Consider the following 18031-nt stretch of genomic DNA (forward strand, 5'->3'; position numbering starts at 1 on the left):
CTGTACTTACTTATGCTCTAACGTCAGGTGTGAAGTGGGTTCCTTCCCGCTCACCAGCGCACTCTGGTATTTAGGCATTCTTAGATTTAAATTTATTCACATTTTTTCCACATCATCACACTTTATGGCTTCGTCAGCTTCTAGGTGTCGGCCATCGCAACTCGATTCAGAGTCCTAGTGGATATTCTGGGTCGAGTGTGTCATCAGTCACCGTTATTGTTTCAAAATCTAGACTTGTAGTAATAGAATTTTTTTGAGGTGGACACTGAAATGCAAGTGATCCTTTCAACAGTTGTAAAAAATGTGTTGAGCTCTTACATGACGGTTTGAGTTTAAATTTCATCGTTGAATAATGTAACATCTAATATAATAAAATCTATTGTTTGACAAAAAAATAAAAAAAGACACCGAAAAACATTTATATAAAATATTACGAATTTGTTTTCCAAATATCACCGGTGCGTCTAGAGTACAGGTAATTATCGTGCACCATACTAGACAGGATTTCCCCGAAACTGTGAAAAACACCATTCCAGTATCCATCGGCAACCACCTTTTTTGAAAGAGTACTCCCAAATTCCCAATTTATCCCAAATCCCAAACCCTAAATTCGAACCAGAAGCTTCAATTCTTTGTAATTTCGGACGAATCCATTTTCTCTCTTCTCTTCAAGTTCGAAACTCAAATTTAAGGTATGAGGTCTACTTTCGGGTTTCGAAATCAGGGAGTGGTTTTGTTTATTCAATATCAGCGAGGTGTTTCAATTGATTTAGGGTTTTGTTCAATTTCCGTTTCATTTTCAGGTTTCAGCTTAAATTTTGGCTTCCGTTACATTGGTTTGATTTTTAATTTTTAATTTGTGAAACGTAGGGTTTTGTGTTGGAGAAGGGGTTGGCCTTTGGATTGGAGCTGTTGTGTTTGCTTCTGTTGCTGGATCGGCAGGTGAAAATCTCAACGTTTTGCTTTCTGTGAATTTATTAGTTTCTTGCTGCCGAATGTGATTTGAACTTTCAACTTTGAACCAACAGAATTAAAGAATGTAATTTATTAATATATATGCACCGGAAAAGGTCATGAAAACATTTAAAAGAAATTCAAAGTATTTGTAGAAAGCTTATGACCCATTTGGTAATGTTTTACAAACCCGAATTCTAAAATGTGTTTCGGAAAGTGGAAATGACAAATAGAATTTTTATTTTTGAGATCTGACAATGTGTTTGGTAGCTTAATCCAAGAACAATCATCTGAAATGAAAATCGTGAAAACATGTCTTGCACCAATATCAGAAAATGAGAAAACAGTCCCCAATGCCTTTTTTTTTTAACCTAAACAATTCTCTTTTCTTCTAGCATAGCATAGGGTTTTGACAATCAATCAATCAATCAATCAATCTTTTGTTTCCATTTCTATATATCAAAGACCTTAATTTGTTTCTTGGGAATTTGGATTTATCTTCAATTTTTTATTTTTTGTTCTGACTTTGTTTTGGGGAAAAGAATTGATGGTACAGTTGATGAAATCCGGAGATTTCGGACCAGAACCCCATGCAATGCCGTGTACGGAAAAGGTACCGGTGAAGTTGGAGGTTGAGGAATCCTTAGAAGAGGAACATGGCCCGCTCAACAAACGTTCTAAACCCTCTCCTGCTTTTCAAGAGGTTTGGTTTTGTATCTTGTTTCTGATTCGTGTACTTATTTTTTCTGTGCTAATCATTTGTTTCTTTCCTTCTGCTTTTTCTCTTTGGAATCTGGACCGATTGAATTTTATCCGTTTCTCTTTTGAATTTGTAGTATTATTGAATCAGAAATTGTGGTTCGAAGAAATTAATGTTTCTGGTTGTTATATGTGACTTTCTATAGCTTGGTAAATCTATAAATCTTGTGACGTTAATGATTGAGATTGTTTTGGAAGATTGTAGCGATCTCTTTAGTTTCTTGGAAACTGCACGGGAGGATTATATTTTTTATCTTTTATAGTTCATAAAGTTACCATTTTCTTATCAATTATTGATTCAGTAAACTAAATAATATCTCATGGCCATCAATTGAGATGTAAATATACAAATTTGGGCTTCCTTAGGTAGGCCATAATATAATATTTTGAAATTTGGCTTGTTTGAACTTTGATTATGTTTAGCTGAAAGATTTGATTGGTTCCTTTACATTGTATAAAGTTGATTGTGTTTTGAAATATTCTCTTGCTGGTTTTTCTGACCGAGTTGCAGAGGCATATTGGGGATAATGCGTTTGCTGTCCCACCTTCACAGTTCAATCCACTTGATGAGCCTAGCCCTTTGGGTCTGAGGCTGAGAAAGAGCCCATCCCTATTGGAGTTAATTCAAATGAAGCTTGCTCAAGGGAGTGCTGCTGCAGCTGGAGCTACACAGAGTGAAAATCTTAACTCTGGAGTTAAAAAGGAGTGTAAAGCAAATGCTCCATTGGGGACAGCGGATAAGCTGAAGGCTTCAAATTTTCCAGCTTCACTCTTAAGTATTGGGAGTTGGGAGGTACTCATCTAAACTAGTTTTTAAGTTATTTATATTTTGACATATTGAGTGGATTCATTTGGCTAAAAATTTCTGAAACTACTTTTGGATGAAGTATAAATCAAGATATGAGGGAGATTTAGTGGCGAAGTGTTACTTTGCTAAGCATAAGCTTGTTTGGGAAGTTCTTGAAGGTGGTCTCAAGAGTAAAATAGAAATCCAGTGGTCAGATATTATGGCTCTGAAAGCAACTTGTCCTGATGATGGACCTGGTACTTTGACTGTGGTGGTAATGTTGTCTTTCCTTTCCTATGTTCTCTGTATGTTGTGTGTGTGTTCCTCAATATGATTATGTTGTATCTGAATTTCTTAAGTTAGTGCTCCGTTCTATTTACAGTTGGCTAGACAACCCCTTTTCTTCCGGGAGACTAATCCCCAACCTAGAAAGCACACCTTGTGGCAGGCAACAGCAGATTTTACTGACGGACAAGCTAGCACTTATAGGTAAAATTCAACTGGTGATTGCGATCCTTACTAACATTTCCTTGCGAAAAAGACCTTAAATTTAATTTGGCTGATGTCACTGTTAAGCTGTAAAGTTCCCACCTTTTATTTTCTTTTGTCATGTGTGTACACTTGTGCTATGCTTTCACCCTGCTCGATACTATTTTTAATTTTTTTGGAATGTCTCAGATGTGTTCCTTTATTGGCCGGTGGTCTCAGATATGTATTTTCTAGGCGGTGGTCTCAGATAACAAGAATGTATTATTGGTGATCTCCTTTGATGGTTAATTGCTGGATTCGGTTGACACTCGTGTTTTTCTTTGAATGTTTATCTTGTTTTTATTAGTAACTCGAGTTTTCCACCTGATGTTGATAAATAAACTATGTTTGTGCCAATACTTGTCCAATTGTGAAACTGTGGCATGTTGTATGACAGAGAGTGCAGATACTCCTTGTGACTGTTAAATTGATATTTGGGACATGTTTTCAAGAGACATTTGTTTTCAGTCTATTTGAAGGCGCATCAGCCATATGTTCAGGTACTGAAATTGATGCTGTGACATTTATAGACAAACTTTGACATTGTTGTTTTACAGGGAACATGTTCTGCAATGCCCACAAGGGTTATTAAACAAACATTTTGAAAAGCTTATCCAGTGTGATACACGACTTTGTTTCTTAAGCCGGCAGCCAGAGATTGTTATGGAATCACCATATTTTGAACCACGCTCTTCTGCTTTTGAAGATCCAGGCGAATCCAAAAGCCATGGTTTTGATCAACTGGGGAATGGACCGAATCGTAAAGGTTCCTCTGTTGCTGGTTTCCAAGATATAGACTCACCATCTGCAAGTCAGTCATCTTCTTTGAAGGTTGACCAGCAGGATACAGCTTCTATGACAATCGAATATCAGTCCAGAGAAGCACCTTCCCCCAGCTCAGGTATAATAAATTGACTTGGCTTTTCTATATAGCACAATATTTACAAGGATCACCTTTGTTTTTTCTCTTTTTGCTTCTAGTCTCTTGGTTGCCATCATGTTAAACAGAACTAGAATTTTTTTTTATTTTTTATTTTTTATAATTTTATGGCCCAGTGGGTTGCTTCTTGGATGCCTGGAATATAGGTGTATACCTGGACCTTATTCATATTTCTTTTAACTGACCGTTTTAATTCACAAACTGTGGAGTGCAGAGATTCTAGATTTCCTAAATATAACAGGACTTGGCAGATGTTTTTCCTTTATATTTGTGAAGTCATTTATAATTCAAACATTGTTTTGAAATTTCATTTCATGCTGATTTGGTTTGTAATCCAAATCCTGGTATGATGTTTATTTTGCTTGCTTACCACGATTCAGGTTTAAAGTTTTGTTTTATTTTTCTTTATGCCTGTCTTCTGTTGTGAGGGGTATAGGTTTTCTTTTAAGCTTTAGGTAAATTTGGTATTTATTGTAGTCTATTAATCATTGAATCACTTATTGACTTTATCCTTTTAGTTATGGATGCTCAGGCAATTGATGGAAATTGCAGCTTCGAAGCTGTTGATTCCAGGGGGAGCAGAAATTGGGAACAAATAAAAGTGCCTGGGCTTCAGCCATCGATGTCTGTGAGTGATCTTATGAGTCACATTGGAAACTGTATTTCAGAACAAATGACTTCTGCTGATCAACAGTCAGAATACCAGGACATGCTAGAGGACATTGCACAATACCTGCTGAGCGACACCCAATTTACAACAGCTTCAGATGAGAAATCCCTCATGTCAAGGGTCAATTCTCTTTGTTGCCTTCTGCAGAAGGACCCTGCTGCAGCTCAAACGCAGGTTGATGGTGATAGTCATGTTGAAGGATCGGGTAATGTAAGTGATGTTCGGCCCAATTACACTCCTGACAATAAATCTGGAGCTGATGTCAAGGATTCTGAAGAGGGTGTTTCTGACGGGAAGAAGGCATCAGGCATGTCAAGAAAAGACTCCTTTGCGGAATTGCTGTTTCATCTGCCTCGGATTGCCTCGCTTCCCTCACTTCCGAAAGTCTTGTTTAACATTTCTGAAGAAGATTGCGAGAGCCAAGCTAGATAGATGCCTTATTTTAATCCACAGCATGCAAATTGGATAGAGAACTTTTCTTCTCGCTGTTTCCTTTTCACAAATGTACAGAGTAAAGACATGCTGGCGGGGTTTAGTGTTGTTTGGTGTCCTGTCACCGTAGCATGCATCATCTTGAAAAGTTTCAGGATTCGGAGATTTATATTGATGAAAAATCCTAAAGGTCTCCCATTGTAAAAATCCACCTGTTATGGTTAGGCGTTGTATTCGTTTGTCTCTCGTCCTCGTGCATGTTTGTCTCGCGTTCTTGTCCTCGTTTGTCTCGTTCTTGTGCTCGTTTGTCTCCCTGTGAGACTCATCAGACACATTGATGAACATCGTATGATATTTTTCTGTTTGTAAATTGTGTTCATCAATTCAATGTTCATTGAATTTTAAACTGATCCACCGTGAAGACCAAGTAAAGGAAGAGTAATGCTAAGTAGCCCAACATTTTGGATTAAATTTGTAAACAATGTAACGTGTCACCAATCAGAAACAGACACATTCATTGACCTTCAGTAATTTAATCATCAATAATTATGTCGTATGGTTTACAAAGTATAGGGTTTAGGGTTTAGGAAAGCAAAGCTAATCGTGTCCAAGCATAATATTCAATGGGTTAATCAACTTTTTATTCAAGACGTCAGGAACTGTTTTTATGATGTGTAATACAACATCGAGTGAAATGAGTAATGAAGCAATCCACAAAGATTATCTACAACAAAATGGTGGTCAATGAGTTTTGATAAAATTGCCAGCGTCTTCCAAAAAAACAAAAAAAACAAAAAAAACAAAATCTCCTACTTCTTGACCTATTTAGGTTAGCACATCTTACGTTTTTTAGGTTTGATGTTATTTTCAAAAGGTTTATTTTTTGGAACCCCATCTTGATCCAATTTGTTCTGTGGAACTCAAACAAATCACTACTTTACTACCTGAAACTCAAAATTCACTACACCTTACCTTGCTTTCATTTCTTCCATACTAAACCTGTTGTTTCAAGTGCGAGTTAGAAACATGGAAGGATGAGAAAAATATTCTCCAATCATAATTTGATCTGATTTTATAAACTTCATAATCACTCATTCATGGACGTAAAAGGTTTCAATCAAGATTTTCTTCAGAAAATCATCTTTTGATTAAACAGTCCGTAGAGCGAGCCAAATAGCCAGGGAATCCTCTTTGGTTAGGCACTTCTGTTGTAAAGCTTCGAGTATATGTCTTCAAATGAAGATCATGGCAGAGGCTTATTCAACTCTTCCATGCTAGTGTTGGCTTCAATGGTTTCTCAGCTTTTTAATAGTCAAGTAAAGATTCACATCTTGTACCCACATAAAGTTGTTTATATTAGAAACGTCCAAATTAGAGAAATCGAACTCATGATAGTTCATCAATCCACTGAATGGAGGGAACATGATTGTGATTAGTGTATGAGAAATAAACCTCCATAAGCATCAAAGTTAGAACATTCGGGTTCTAAGACATGGTTTACATGAAAAACTTTGGGTTTCCATGGGGTGTATTACTTATGAAAACTTAGAGTTTTAAAGGCACTAAATTCGAATTTATATGTATCAGGCTGCATGTATGTCCAAGGAGCAGAAGCCCAGCAAATTGGGGTTGGAACTCATTGGCCAACACATACCGAATCTGGGTTGGGTTGGTCTAAGCAGTGGGTTCAACGGAACCCTAACGCTGATGGTGGGGATGTTGCCGTTCTTCATTGCAAATCATGCCTCATAATCAATCGAGGAGGCAGTTGGATGCGCTTTCCAATACAAAAGTCTGGGTGTCTAGAAGGATTTCGATGAGATTTCAAACGGAATTCTCTATCTTCGTCATCGTGGCCAACGGTCTAGCCATGGGTGACGTCTTCTAACATTGCTGGTGTCCATCATCCATGAAGAATTGGTGATAGGGTGCGACTGCGAGTGTTAGGACTTTACTATAATCCCCCTTTGGTATGAAATGAATTAAACTTTATCTTTTCTCTGCATCTTTTCCTTTTCTTTGTTATCCTTCTCCCTTAGTGCGACTAGAACCTACCATTTGGAATCCAGAGCCCAGGTGTGCATCCATAGGCAAGAGCAAAGCATCAGTGACAATGGCTGATGTGTTCGAGACAAAGCTTGACCGTGAATTTCAGCAACAACAAATGTTCACTCAACTCCAGGAATTTCAGGATTCAATGATGATGATGAACCGCTGTAAGAATAAGGTTGAGAATTAGATAGAAAAATGACTTTGAGGCACGTTAATACGTTTTCCTTAAAATGATATTCGCCCCCACTCTAATATGAGTTTGCTAATGGGTCTAAAGCAAATCACTTCTAGGATACAACAAAGTTTGGAATTTTAGTTTAGCAAGAACTGAAATTCCCTTAAAATCTTCTAAAATGAAACTGTATGATTTTGATGGAGAGAAAGAGGATAAGAAACTATTGTTTGAAGAAATGTATATAGGAATATGCAACCAACATGGGCTATATATAGATTATATGGTGCCTGTTGAACTTAATTCAAAGTGTGCATAGAAAAGTCACTTCCTTCAACTAAAAGTGTGTGAAGATCAAATAGATCTTTCCAGCATCCTTTCATTCCTACCGAATGGATGAAAGCCTACTGCCTTTTCATATATGTGCCTTTCATAAAAAAGGCGTAACCTTTTGATTGAATGATCCAAGGGACATATCCCTTGTTGTGTTATGGAACTGCAACCGTGCTTCTTCAATCCAAGAGACATGACATGACACTGCAGCTAAAAGGCATATCACTCCAGCCTTTCTCCTTTTATCCCACTGTCAACACCATATATATATATATATATATATATATATATATATATATATATATATATAAAAATATATATTAATGAAATACACCAACAAACCTCCGCCGTGACGATCTCGAGCACCACCTCGTCGATCTATAGCACTCTCTCACTGATCTATCCGTCCACTATGTTCGGTAGGAACAATTTCAGCAGACGGTGCTCGAAAAACTCTGCTCCCTCAAAACCCAGCCCCTACCCCAACTTACCTCTCAAAACCCAAATGGCTCCATACCCATTTCTCTTAGATCCACCCCCTATTCCGCCGTCCACAACCCCATCCTTCAACCCACGTGGGGCCTCTCACCTTTCCAACCCATCACTACTACCCACCCTTCTAGAACCCATATGGCCGTGAGACCGTTGTCTCTCTTGTACACCCTTACCATCACTTCCACCATTCACCCAGTCCAGGAGTCGTCCCTCCACTTCCCAGTATCTTCCACAACCTTCTAGTGGCTCACCTCTCCCTCCCTTGACCCATAAGCCTTACTACGCCTATCCATACCAACCCTCTTCCCCTACCTTTTCTGGACCTAAACACTTGAAGTTTGAGCTTCCTCATTTTTTTGGGAAGGATCCCTATGGATGGGCTGCTATGGCCGAGGAATTCCTGGATTATCATAAGATCGAGGACTGCCACCGAGTGACTGTGGCCGGTCTGCACCTCGACGGAGACGCTGCCCATTGGCTCTGTTGGTTTAAAATAAGGTTTCCTCTCTCATCTTGGGCGACATTGACAACCCAATTTCTACAACATTTTTGGCCGACATATGGCGTTTTCTCACATCACCTAGACATGCATGGTTAAGACATATGTGGCCCATTTCATTTGTCTCTCGTGTCGCACTCCAGATTGGACTAATGCCCAACTTTTGGGGGGTGTTCTTAGGGGGTCTCAAAGAAGAATTACAAGATGATGTGCTCGCTCAAGGGCCTTCCTCCCTCGCTCGGGCCATTGAACTCTCTCGGATTTACAAGCATAAACAGGAGAATTGTCCGGCTGTGCACTCTCACTTTTCCTGTCTCTCACCCCACACCTTTAAACTTTCCTCATTCGCTCTAACCAACCACTCTACCACACCTTCCACATTTTGGCTGCCTTCAATACAAACCACCCTCCCACCCCCTAAACCAGTTCTACGACTCACCTAAACCGAGATGCGCTCCCGACGCGAGCAAGGTCTTTATTTCAATTGTGATGACTAATATCACCCTGGACATCGGTGTTGACAATCCTATATTCTCATGCTCCTGGCGGATGACGACGATCCGGATCCTGCCACAGAACCCGACCTGGTTCCATCACTCCTAGTTTCGGTAGAACAACCAGAGAATCCTATTGCCCTCAATGCTATTTCCTCCACTAAGCGTTCCTGTGGTAAAGCAATGTGGTTGTAGGGGTTCATTCTCCAGACACAGTTACAAGTGTTCATCAACTTATGGCTAATCAGAGCTTTTTGGTTACCCATATGGTGTTGAATATCAATGCATCACGAAAAGAGGCGGTCTAGTCGCAACAGGTCAGTATTTTCGCACGAAGGGCTTGGTTCACCAAGTCTCGATGTGCCTTTAGGGATACGCATTCCGGAGTGACTTCCACATTTTGGTGGTCGCAAGTTGTGACATGGTTTTCAGGGTGTATTGGTTAGAGACCTTAGGGTTAATTGGATGGGATTTCCTACTCAAGGTCATGGAGTTTTCAGTGTAGGGGACCAATTATAGATTGGTGAGCTCTCCCACCTCGTCCACACCTTTCCCCTCACTGCCGAAGAGTGTTGACTCATTCATCCAACCTTTCATATGTCACTGTTCAAACCAAAACTTGGCACACAAACAGTAGCATCTTTAACTCTGTTGTCTATTTCCTCGGATGGATATATCATGTGGTTTTCTGAACATATCCTGCAACGTGGCATGTTCAAACGTGCCGATAAAGCCGTCACTTGTTGGTTAATCAAATAGGAAGGTATTCCGGAGCATGTCGCTACTTGGGAGGATGCTGACTCAATCTTAATCCGCTTTCCGAAGTTTGTCTCCTGAGGACATGCTTGTTCTAAGGAGCGTGCCCTATTAGGACTTTACTATGACTTAGCTAATTTCCTTTAACTTGTAATGGAGTAATATATATATATATATATATATATGGTGACTTAGCATTGGGTTATCAAGGTCTTTTGTCTGTAGTGACTGATGTGGGTATTTACAATCCCATTGTAATCCCTATTTTGGTACAAAATGAATTAAACTTTATCCTTTCTTTGCATCTTTTCCTTGTTTTTGTTATCTTTCTCCCTTGGTGCGACTGGAACCTACCAGCGAGTGCAATGTTCCTTGATTCCATTAAGGACGATGATGTCTTCCTTGTGTGCTGGTGCTAGGAGCTGCTAGCTCCTCGGCTTGGTTCGACTCGTTTTTGTGGCTGTAAGCCATGACTTAGTGAGCTCAGGGACTTGGCTTAGGAAATTTTAGGATTTTTCTCCTTTTTTTAATTATTTTTTAGGGTTTAAAAAACCCTAGTTGTTGCTTCTATTTTCTTGTTTTTCTTTGACTCACAAATTCCACATAACGATTTTATAACTTCCGTATGCATGAACATATATATATTGAAAAATATATGCAATATACAATATATGACACACCCCGACCCGAAATGTCCAGTAGGACTCCAAATCGAGCTATGCTGGCCGACACTTGGAAGGTGATGAAGCCATAAAGTATAATGATGTGGAAAATGTGAATAAATTTAAACCTAAAAGTACCTAAAGACAAGAGTGAGCTGTGAGCAGGGATGAACCCATTTCACATGCGACGTCAGAGCATAAGTAAAGTACAGTAGTGTGGATAAGGATCATACCCTTAGAGGTAGCCACCTATACTGAGATTTACCAAGAATCCTCGTATATATGAACTTTCAGCAGCTAAAACCTGGAGGGGCGCAAAAACAAAGGTGAGTGGGCTTGAAAATAAAGTTTTTAATAAAAACCCTTTGAAAACGTTATAACCCCTCGTCGTAAAACCCGTATAATTTCCCAGAAAATAATAATACATACGTATATAGAAATCATGCTCGAGAGTAGTGAAAACCAAGTATATGCTAGCCGAAGTCACCTAACGTGACATGTACGGCTGAACCTATAGCTCATTAACCAATTCCTGCACACGAGTCAGAACTACCTAATGTGGTTTGTACAACAAGCTGGGTGTAAATAAATACACTCAAGTGCTATGATCACGTGAAGGCTATGCGAAGTATCGCAAGTCACCTACAAGTCAGAACCACCTAATGTGGTTTGTACGATAGGCTGGCAGGTGCCTTTGATCCAAGGTGAGTGTACTGTGTGGAAGGTGAACGATCACATGAAGGCTGGCCTTGGCCTCGAGCAACGCACTAACACTGGGGTGCAGGATAATGAGCACTAAATGCATATAAATATAACCATACACACTGCAATCACTATCATCAATATGTACTCACCTGAAGCTTACCTGGGTGTCCGCAACATCATGCAATAACATGCATATCTATACTAATGCATATACTAAAATGTAATGCAATTGACATAGCAATTAAAAATGTAAATCCATTTAAAACAATTTCTGGGAAAATAGAAAACATATATACGTATATATAAAAAACTAAAAGCCCACTCACCTGGAGTCCGCACTACAACTCCCTAGCACAAACATCAAGGCGTCACAAACAATCGACACCTAGAACAATTATCAAATCATGTCTTAGAATTCTTATCAATAGAACATATAACTTACATCCTATTTCGGAAGATCCGTATGTCAGATTCCTGATCCGTAAGTTTCTAATATCCTCAAATATTATGTATTATAACGTATCAAAGTTTGATGACGATCCAACGGTCGAATCGTTGATTCATGTAATTATCAAGTAACGCACCTTAATCAAACTAGATTCACAATACTCAAATCACATCATATAGATATCAAATATGAGATCAGGATATCAATTTAGTGTAAAAATAGCATCGGCGGCTCAATGACCCTGCGCCGCCACACGCACCGCCGTAGGTGGAGGTTGGCAGCCCCGACTCACCAGAAAATTCAACTATTTCTAAAAATTACCAAATTTTATAGGAATGAAGATCTCTATGAGTGGAGCAACTTTCATACCTATGACTAAGGCCAATTTGGCCTGAAAAAGCCTCAATTCATGAAAACCCGCCGAAAACCCTTAAAATTGGGGAGTTGTTGATTCGCCACCAAAACGAACTCTAATGCCTCCGCCAAAGCTTGGGCCTTGCTCCTGGGGTTGAGAGGAGTCTTTTGGTGGTGATCATCGACGGTGAAACTCATCAGAATCACTGGAAAAGGTTAAAACCGCCGGATGCCCCTATGGGTTTGTGGCTTCGATTTGTGAATTTGAGTAAGAAATTTGGAAATCTAACACTACAGAGATGTAGGGTTCGTCAAGGGATTTCCATGGACACCAAGACCACCCAAAACAGAGTTTGTACGAAGGAGATATGAGCGGGTCAAGTTGGCAAGTCAGGTGGAGAAACTGGGTTTTGCCGGTTCTCTCCTTCTCCCTTCCCTCATTTCCCTCCTTTCTCTCTTCTCTGATTGGTCACCCTAGACCTGGCATTCGTGTCGTGTTTTCCGTGTTCGTATCGTTTTCGTGTCATACCCGATATCTTAACGGGTCGTGTCGTGTAACACCCGTTAAAATAAACAGGTAAAATGACCCGACCCGAAATCGACCCAATAATATTAACAGGTAATATGACTTGACCCGTTACCCGTTAAGGAAAATATATTTTAAACCAATAAATAATCAAATGAAAAACATAATACTAAATAAGTATATACATACCATATTGTCACATCCAAAACATAAAACACATTTTTCTTTTAAGTATATGTTCAGTTACCTAAAGTCTTTAATAGTTTTTTAATTAATGTAGAAGTGTAAAAAAATATAGAAAAAATTATATAAACGCTCGTAATGACAAGGTTTACAACTTTCATGAAGAGCTTAACATCAAAATTTGCATCTATAATTATATAAATCATAGATCAAAATTTAACCGTTGATTGTTGTTTACATTTACGCTTCATTGTTCTCATCAAATTTTGTTTTCTTTCAGATTTTCTCTTTTGAAAACTTGATCTATTACAGGATGCAAGAAGATGAACGGTTTGGATCGTTGATATTATATTTAGAGTTTTACAGTTAGTGAAAATATTGCTTGATGTTTATAGAGTTTCTACAAACTATATGACATCGACTCATATTTCAGTTAACCGTAAATATCGAAATGTGATATCAAAGATCTGAATCGTTCATCTTCTTACATCCGTCATATGATCATGTTTTCAAAAAAGAAAATTTAAAAAATGGAATTCAGTAAGAAGAATAAAGAGTAAATGACAATCGACGGTTAAATATAAATTTAAGGTTTATGAATTATAGTGTTGGATTTCAAAGCTGACCCCTTCATGAAAGTTGTAAAGTTTGTCACTATGAGTGATTGTATATTTTGTTTTACATTTTTTACACTTCCACAATAATTATTATTAATTTTATTAATTTTCCTCAAATAAAAAACATTATTCATGAACGTTTGGAGGATTTTAAAAATCTAAACGATAATGTAAGTGTAACCATTATCTACTCGTGGAGGAATAATGATGAATCACGAGTGTTTATATATTATTTCACATTTTTCATACTTGTATGTATGTCTTCTTAGTTCTTGCCTATACAAATACTATATTAGTTTATTTTAATGTTGGACAACAACATGTTAAGTAAAATTTATCCTAGTAATGATAATAAGAAACTCTCATAATAAAAATAAATAATGACTAAAACTTTTTTTAAACTTATATAGAATAATAATACAAAACTATATATTTAATATAGAATATATTGTATATATTAATATGGCTATTGTATTTTATAATAAATCTTTTAGTAATTAAACTTTAAAATTATCAAAATAAAATTTTTCTTAACGGGTCGAAACGGGTTACCCACGTGTTATCCGCGTGTGTACCCATTAAGAGCCCGTTATTAACAGGTTCTTAATGGGTCACCCGATAATGACCCAATAAGTTATCGTGTTGACCCGAAACCCGTTATTTTCGTGTCGTTTTCGAATCGTGTCACCGTGTTGTGTCAAAAACTATCGGGTCTAGTCACCCTCTCATCTCTTATTTTCTGATTAGTCCGGTTCCTCACTCCTTTCTCTCCTTTATATTGCATCTCCACCGCCCATCCTTTCTGCCTTTAAATCTGGGCCATAGCTTTCCAGATTAAGCTAAAAAAATCTTGAGCTTTCTAGAAATAATTAATTTACTAAAATACCCCCAACTTTAAACATTAATATCTCCTTCGTAATAACTCCAAATTGCGTTCTGTTTGCGCCCACGCTTTCGTAGCGATGAGTACTACGAGGATATGCCAAGAAAATGAGTCTAACATGAAATGACAAGGCAGTCAACAAGAGTCAACGTCTATGCCATGAAGTGCATTTTCGTAAATTCACTTATTAAAATTATATAAACCATAAAAATTGGGAACGGGTCATTACAATATATATATATATATATATATATATATATATATATATGAATGTATAGGACGGTAAATGTAAATGAAAGTGATTTTTGCATCATGGGAAATGTTTTCATGCATCATGATCTTTGAAAATATCAAACTTGAATTTTAGGAGAACCTCATTGGCATAAAAAAAAATTGAGCCTTTGAATTAGTAGAATATCCTTCTCGAAAGACTGAAATTCCATCTCCAATGCGTTGTATCACATTCAACAAAGAAAAATTAAATTGAATAAATAGTATGTATTAATTCAATAAAATAATAAGTTTAATCATACAAATAATATTAGAATGTAACACTCCCCTGATAGGTGAACAAACTCCCGTTAGCACAGCGTCAAGAGCTTGCTGATAACGTGCTATAGGCCTATTTAACTAAACAATAATTGAGATAGAGGGTGCGGTATAAAATATAGGGAATTGGGTGAATTCTGAGGTGTGATTTCTCACTCTATTGTGCCTTTATTTATAGTAGTAGGAAGGTTAATTCCTTACTGCAATAGGATTACAACTCTAATAGGATAATATCTAAAGAGATGACAGAATCCCAAAAGGATTTCCTAGAAGTACTGCACACCTTTGTTAATTTTTATCAACTAATTCTTCTTTAATTTCTTCAATCTCAATTTTAGAAATAGTGACAAATATCTGAGAGGATCAAGTGGGTGCCATTTCCTCCTAATGATCAAGTAAAGAAACATAAATCTTTCACGATATAATTGTGTTACGAAATGATATATTAGAACACATTTTTTTATGTGATGAAGTATTTTACTGTAGTTGGGAATGAAAATCATAAAAAAATGATGGTAGTGGTGATGTTGAAGAATACGTGTATAGAAGACTAGTAGAGAGTTTGTTGTACTTGACAACAGTTAGACCAGTATTATGTATGTCGCAAGCATGTTGCCCAAATTTATGATGCCTAAAATTCACTATGGAGTTGCAAAGACGACCCTTAGATGCATACAAGGTGCCACTGTGTTTGACATTAGGTATGAAAGGAATATTGAGCCAAAATTGTTGGGTTATGTAATAGTGATAGGGGAGGCAGCGTTACTGACTTGAAAAACACATATGGTTGTAATTCTAAACTTGGAATTGGTGTATTCTTTTGGGCGTTTAACAATAAGAAATTAATTGCTCTATCAACTGCGGAGGCTGAGTATGTGTTTGCATCAATTGCAACTTCTCAACTAGTATGGCTGAGAAGAATTATGCAAGACTTTGTTGAGAAACAAGAATCAACAACTCCTATTATTTGTGATAACAAGTCTACTATTGCCATGAGCAAGAATTTTGTTTGTCACTGCAAATCAAAACATATTGCACTGATACATTACTAAATTAAAGGTGTCGTTGAAGAAAAGGAAGTGGATATGGTTTACTATAGGACAGAAGAAATTGCGGATACCTTCACCAAAGCATTACCAAAAGATAGATTCATCTACCTAAGAGAGCTTCTAGGTGTGAAGCAGAAAGCATTAAGAGGTAGTGTTGAAGTTAAGACTCTGCTGTTACTTGTTTTGATGTGTTAACTAAGTCCTATACATTTGGTAATTTGCTTTTCTTTATCATGAGATATGTTTCCACTTGTATGACTCAGATCAGTTGTAAGTTGTTGCCTAATGGTCTTAGGGAGTTGTCCTAAGTGAATTATTTCAGAAGTGAATTATCAGAAAAACATCTATCGTGTGAAACTCCCTCTCTCTCCTCTCTCTGCTCTCTGTTTTTCTTCTTCTCTGCCGCAACTTGCTTCTTTCACATCTTCATTTTTTTATACGGATGAAATATAGTCTAAATCAAACATCTACAACAAAATGCTGGCCAATGAGCTTAGATAAAAATGTCAGTTTTTTTTTGTATAAATTTTTTTCTTTCAAAAACAAGTATAAATTAAACGCCGGAGTCATATAACTCAAATCCCTACAACCATAACCGTATCAAAAATAAGTAAGGCACAATAAAAAAACTATTATCATTAATTTGTCAATTAATCAATAAAGAAGTAACTGATTCAAACATTATATATTTATTGGTCCAATATTTACTAGAGAAAATACCTTAAATTAAAATCAGAATATCTGACCACCTCAACCTACAACATGGCAAGTTTTGGAAACTTGTTTGTGATGGCGGTGTTGGTGTTAGCAGCAATCATCATCATGTCATCGGTGGGGCTTTCATCTGCATTTAGAAATATTTATGAAAACTATGATGATCGTGATGAATCATCGTTAATAAGCCCTACCTCTAGCAGCACAGAAGATGGCAGCAGCAAGGACGGTCCTCCTCCTACCAATTTCCCCGATGAGCTACTGCCGTAGCCATCACCAGGATACTACAAGCATTTGAGGGGATGCACAGACGAAATAAGCCCGCTGTGCGGTCAACAGATCTTTGCGGGTATTTTCTATAGTAACGAGGAATTGACTAAGGATTGTTGCGCAAACCTTGTGGATATAGGATACGATTGCCACCAGAGGTTGGTAAAACTAATCCTCTTAGAGGCGACGTTCGAAGGCAAAGCTTCCGAGGCATTGCAGAAGAGTTCCCAAATGTGGAACATGTGTGTCAAAGTTGTTGATCAAGCCGACTCACCTTCTCTTGTTGCTGCCTCTGCTTTTTAATCAAACTTCTTGTTTGCATGCACTACAATCTACATGATGATGATTTAGTCAGCTAAGTCTGAACTGAACAAATTAACCTATATTAAAGTAATTAATGAATTACACTATTTTTTTACTTCTTAAGGAATATTAAGGACTTGTATAATACATTGTATTGAAATAAATAATGAAGCTACCCACAAATATATCTACTATAATACTCACCTGCTACTTGTTTTGATGTGATAACTAAGTCCTATTTCGTAATTTTCTTTTCTTTATCAAGAGATCTTTTATAGTTCATATTATTCGTAAGTTGTTGCCTAATGGTCTTAGGGAGTTGTCCTAAGTCCTAGAAAAACATCTCAAAAGTGAATTAATCAGAAAACCATTTTTGTGTGAAATCTCTGGGCCCAAAAAATCGTGGGCACCTTAGGTTGGTCTATTTATATATGTTTTAATAAGAATATAAATTCATAAAATTGTGGGCAAGAGAATTAAAGTATGGATATTGTGTTACTAGCAACGAACCCTATATGGGTGTATTTATATTGTGAGGAGAGAGACTTACAAGCATGGTCATCTAGCAGAGTCGCTCATATTTTGCCTCTTGCCCCGGAATAGGGTGATGGTAGTATCGTTGCTCTGTCTAATCTAGCTTTGCTCGGAGTTGTCGAGTCATTGACCGGACTTCTGAGGTAATAGTATTTGGATTAGCCTTACTTCGACCATAGAAAATCATGGTTCCATAGGGGTCATTAGTCATAGATCTTCTAAACCTCTAAGAATTTGCAAGTAGCTTATTCTGCCCCAACAACCAGAAGAAAGCTTTCGGTTGAGAGTTGTATTTTCCGTATGAATCTTCCTTCGCAGTCAGTTTGTACATCAAAGAGGCTGCAAGGTTGTAGTCAGTTTTAA

At 37.5% G+C, this 18031-nt stretch overlaps 1 protein-coding gene and 1 pseudogene across 2 annotated transcripts; both read left to right on the forward strand.

The window, feature by feature from the left end:
- Positions 1 to 475: 475 nt before the first annotated feature.
- On the forward strand, positions 476 to 5316 carry LOC126596913 (uncharacterized). Of its 2 annotated transcripts, none has more exons than XM_050263613.1 (8): positions 476 to 692; positions 871 to 942; positions 1497 to 1657; positions 2267 to 2506; positions 2601 to 2774; positions 2883 to 2989; positions 3586 to 3929; positions 4487 to 5316. In XM_050263613.1, exons 3-8 carry the CDS (start codon positions 1502 to 1504, stop codon positions 5068 to 5070), a joined length of 1605 nt encoding a protein of 534 aa, XP_050119570.1. In that variant the 5' UTR covers positions 476 to 692; positions 871 to 942; positions 1497 to 1501; the 3' UTR covers positions 5071 to 5316. The 2 variants fall into 2 exon arrangements, with proteins under 2 accessions (XP_050119570.1, XP_050119569.1); XM_050263612.1 differs by having other exon boundaries at positions 477 to 692; positions 2225 to 2506.
- Positions 5317 to 16609: 11293 nt separating this feature from the next.
- On the forward strand, positions 16610 to 17134 carry LOC126595462 (protein DOWN-REGULATED IN DIF1 11-like; annotated as a pseudogene).
- Positions 17135 to 18031: the final 897 nt, after the last annotated feature.

Source organism: Malus sylvestris, chromosome 13, assembly GCF_916048215.2.
Source record: "Malus sylvestris chromosome 13, drMalSylv7.2, whole genome shotgun sequence".
Taxonomy (NCBI): domain Eukaryota; kingdom Viridiplantae; phylum Streptophyta; class Magnoliopsida; order Rosales; family Rosaceae; genus Malus; species Malus sylvestris.

Coding starts and splice junctions, on each gene's coding strand:
- LOC126596913 (XM_050263612.1), top strand. CDS start 1,502: ATGGTACAGTTGATGAAATCCGGAGATTTCGGACCAGAACCCCATGCA. Junction 2,990..3,585: donor GGACAAGCTAGCACTTATAG/GTAAAATTCAAC, acceptor GTTGTTTTACAG/GGAACATGTTCTGCAATGCC. Junction 3,930..4,486: donor AGCACCTTCCCCCAGCTCAG/GTATAATAAATT, acceptor TTATCCTTTTAG/TTATGGATGCTCAGGCAATT.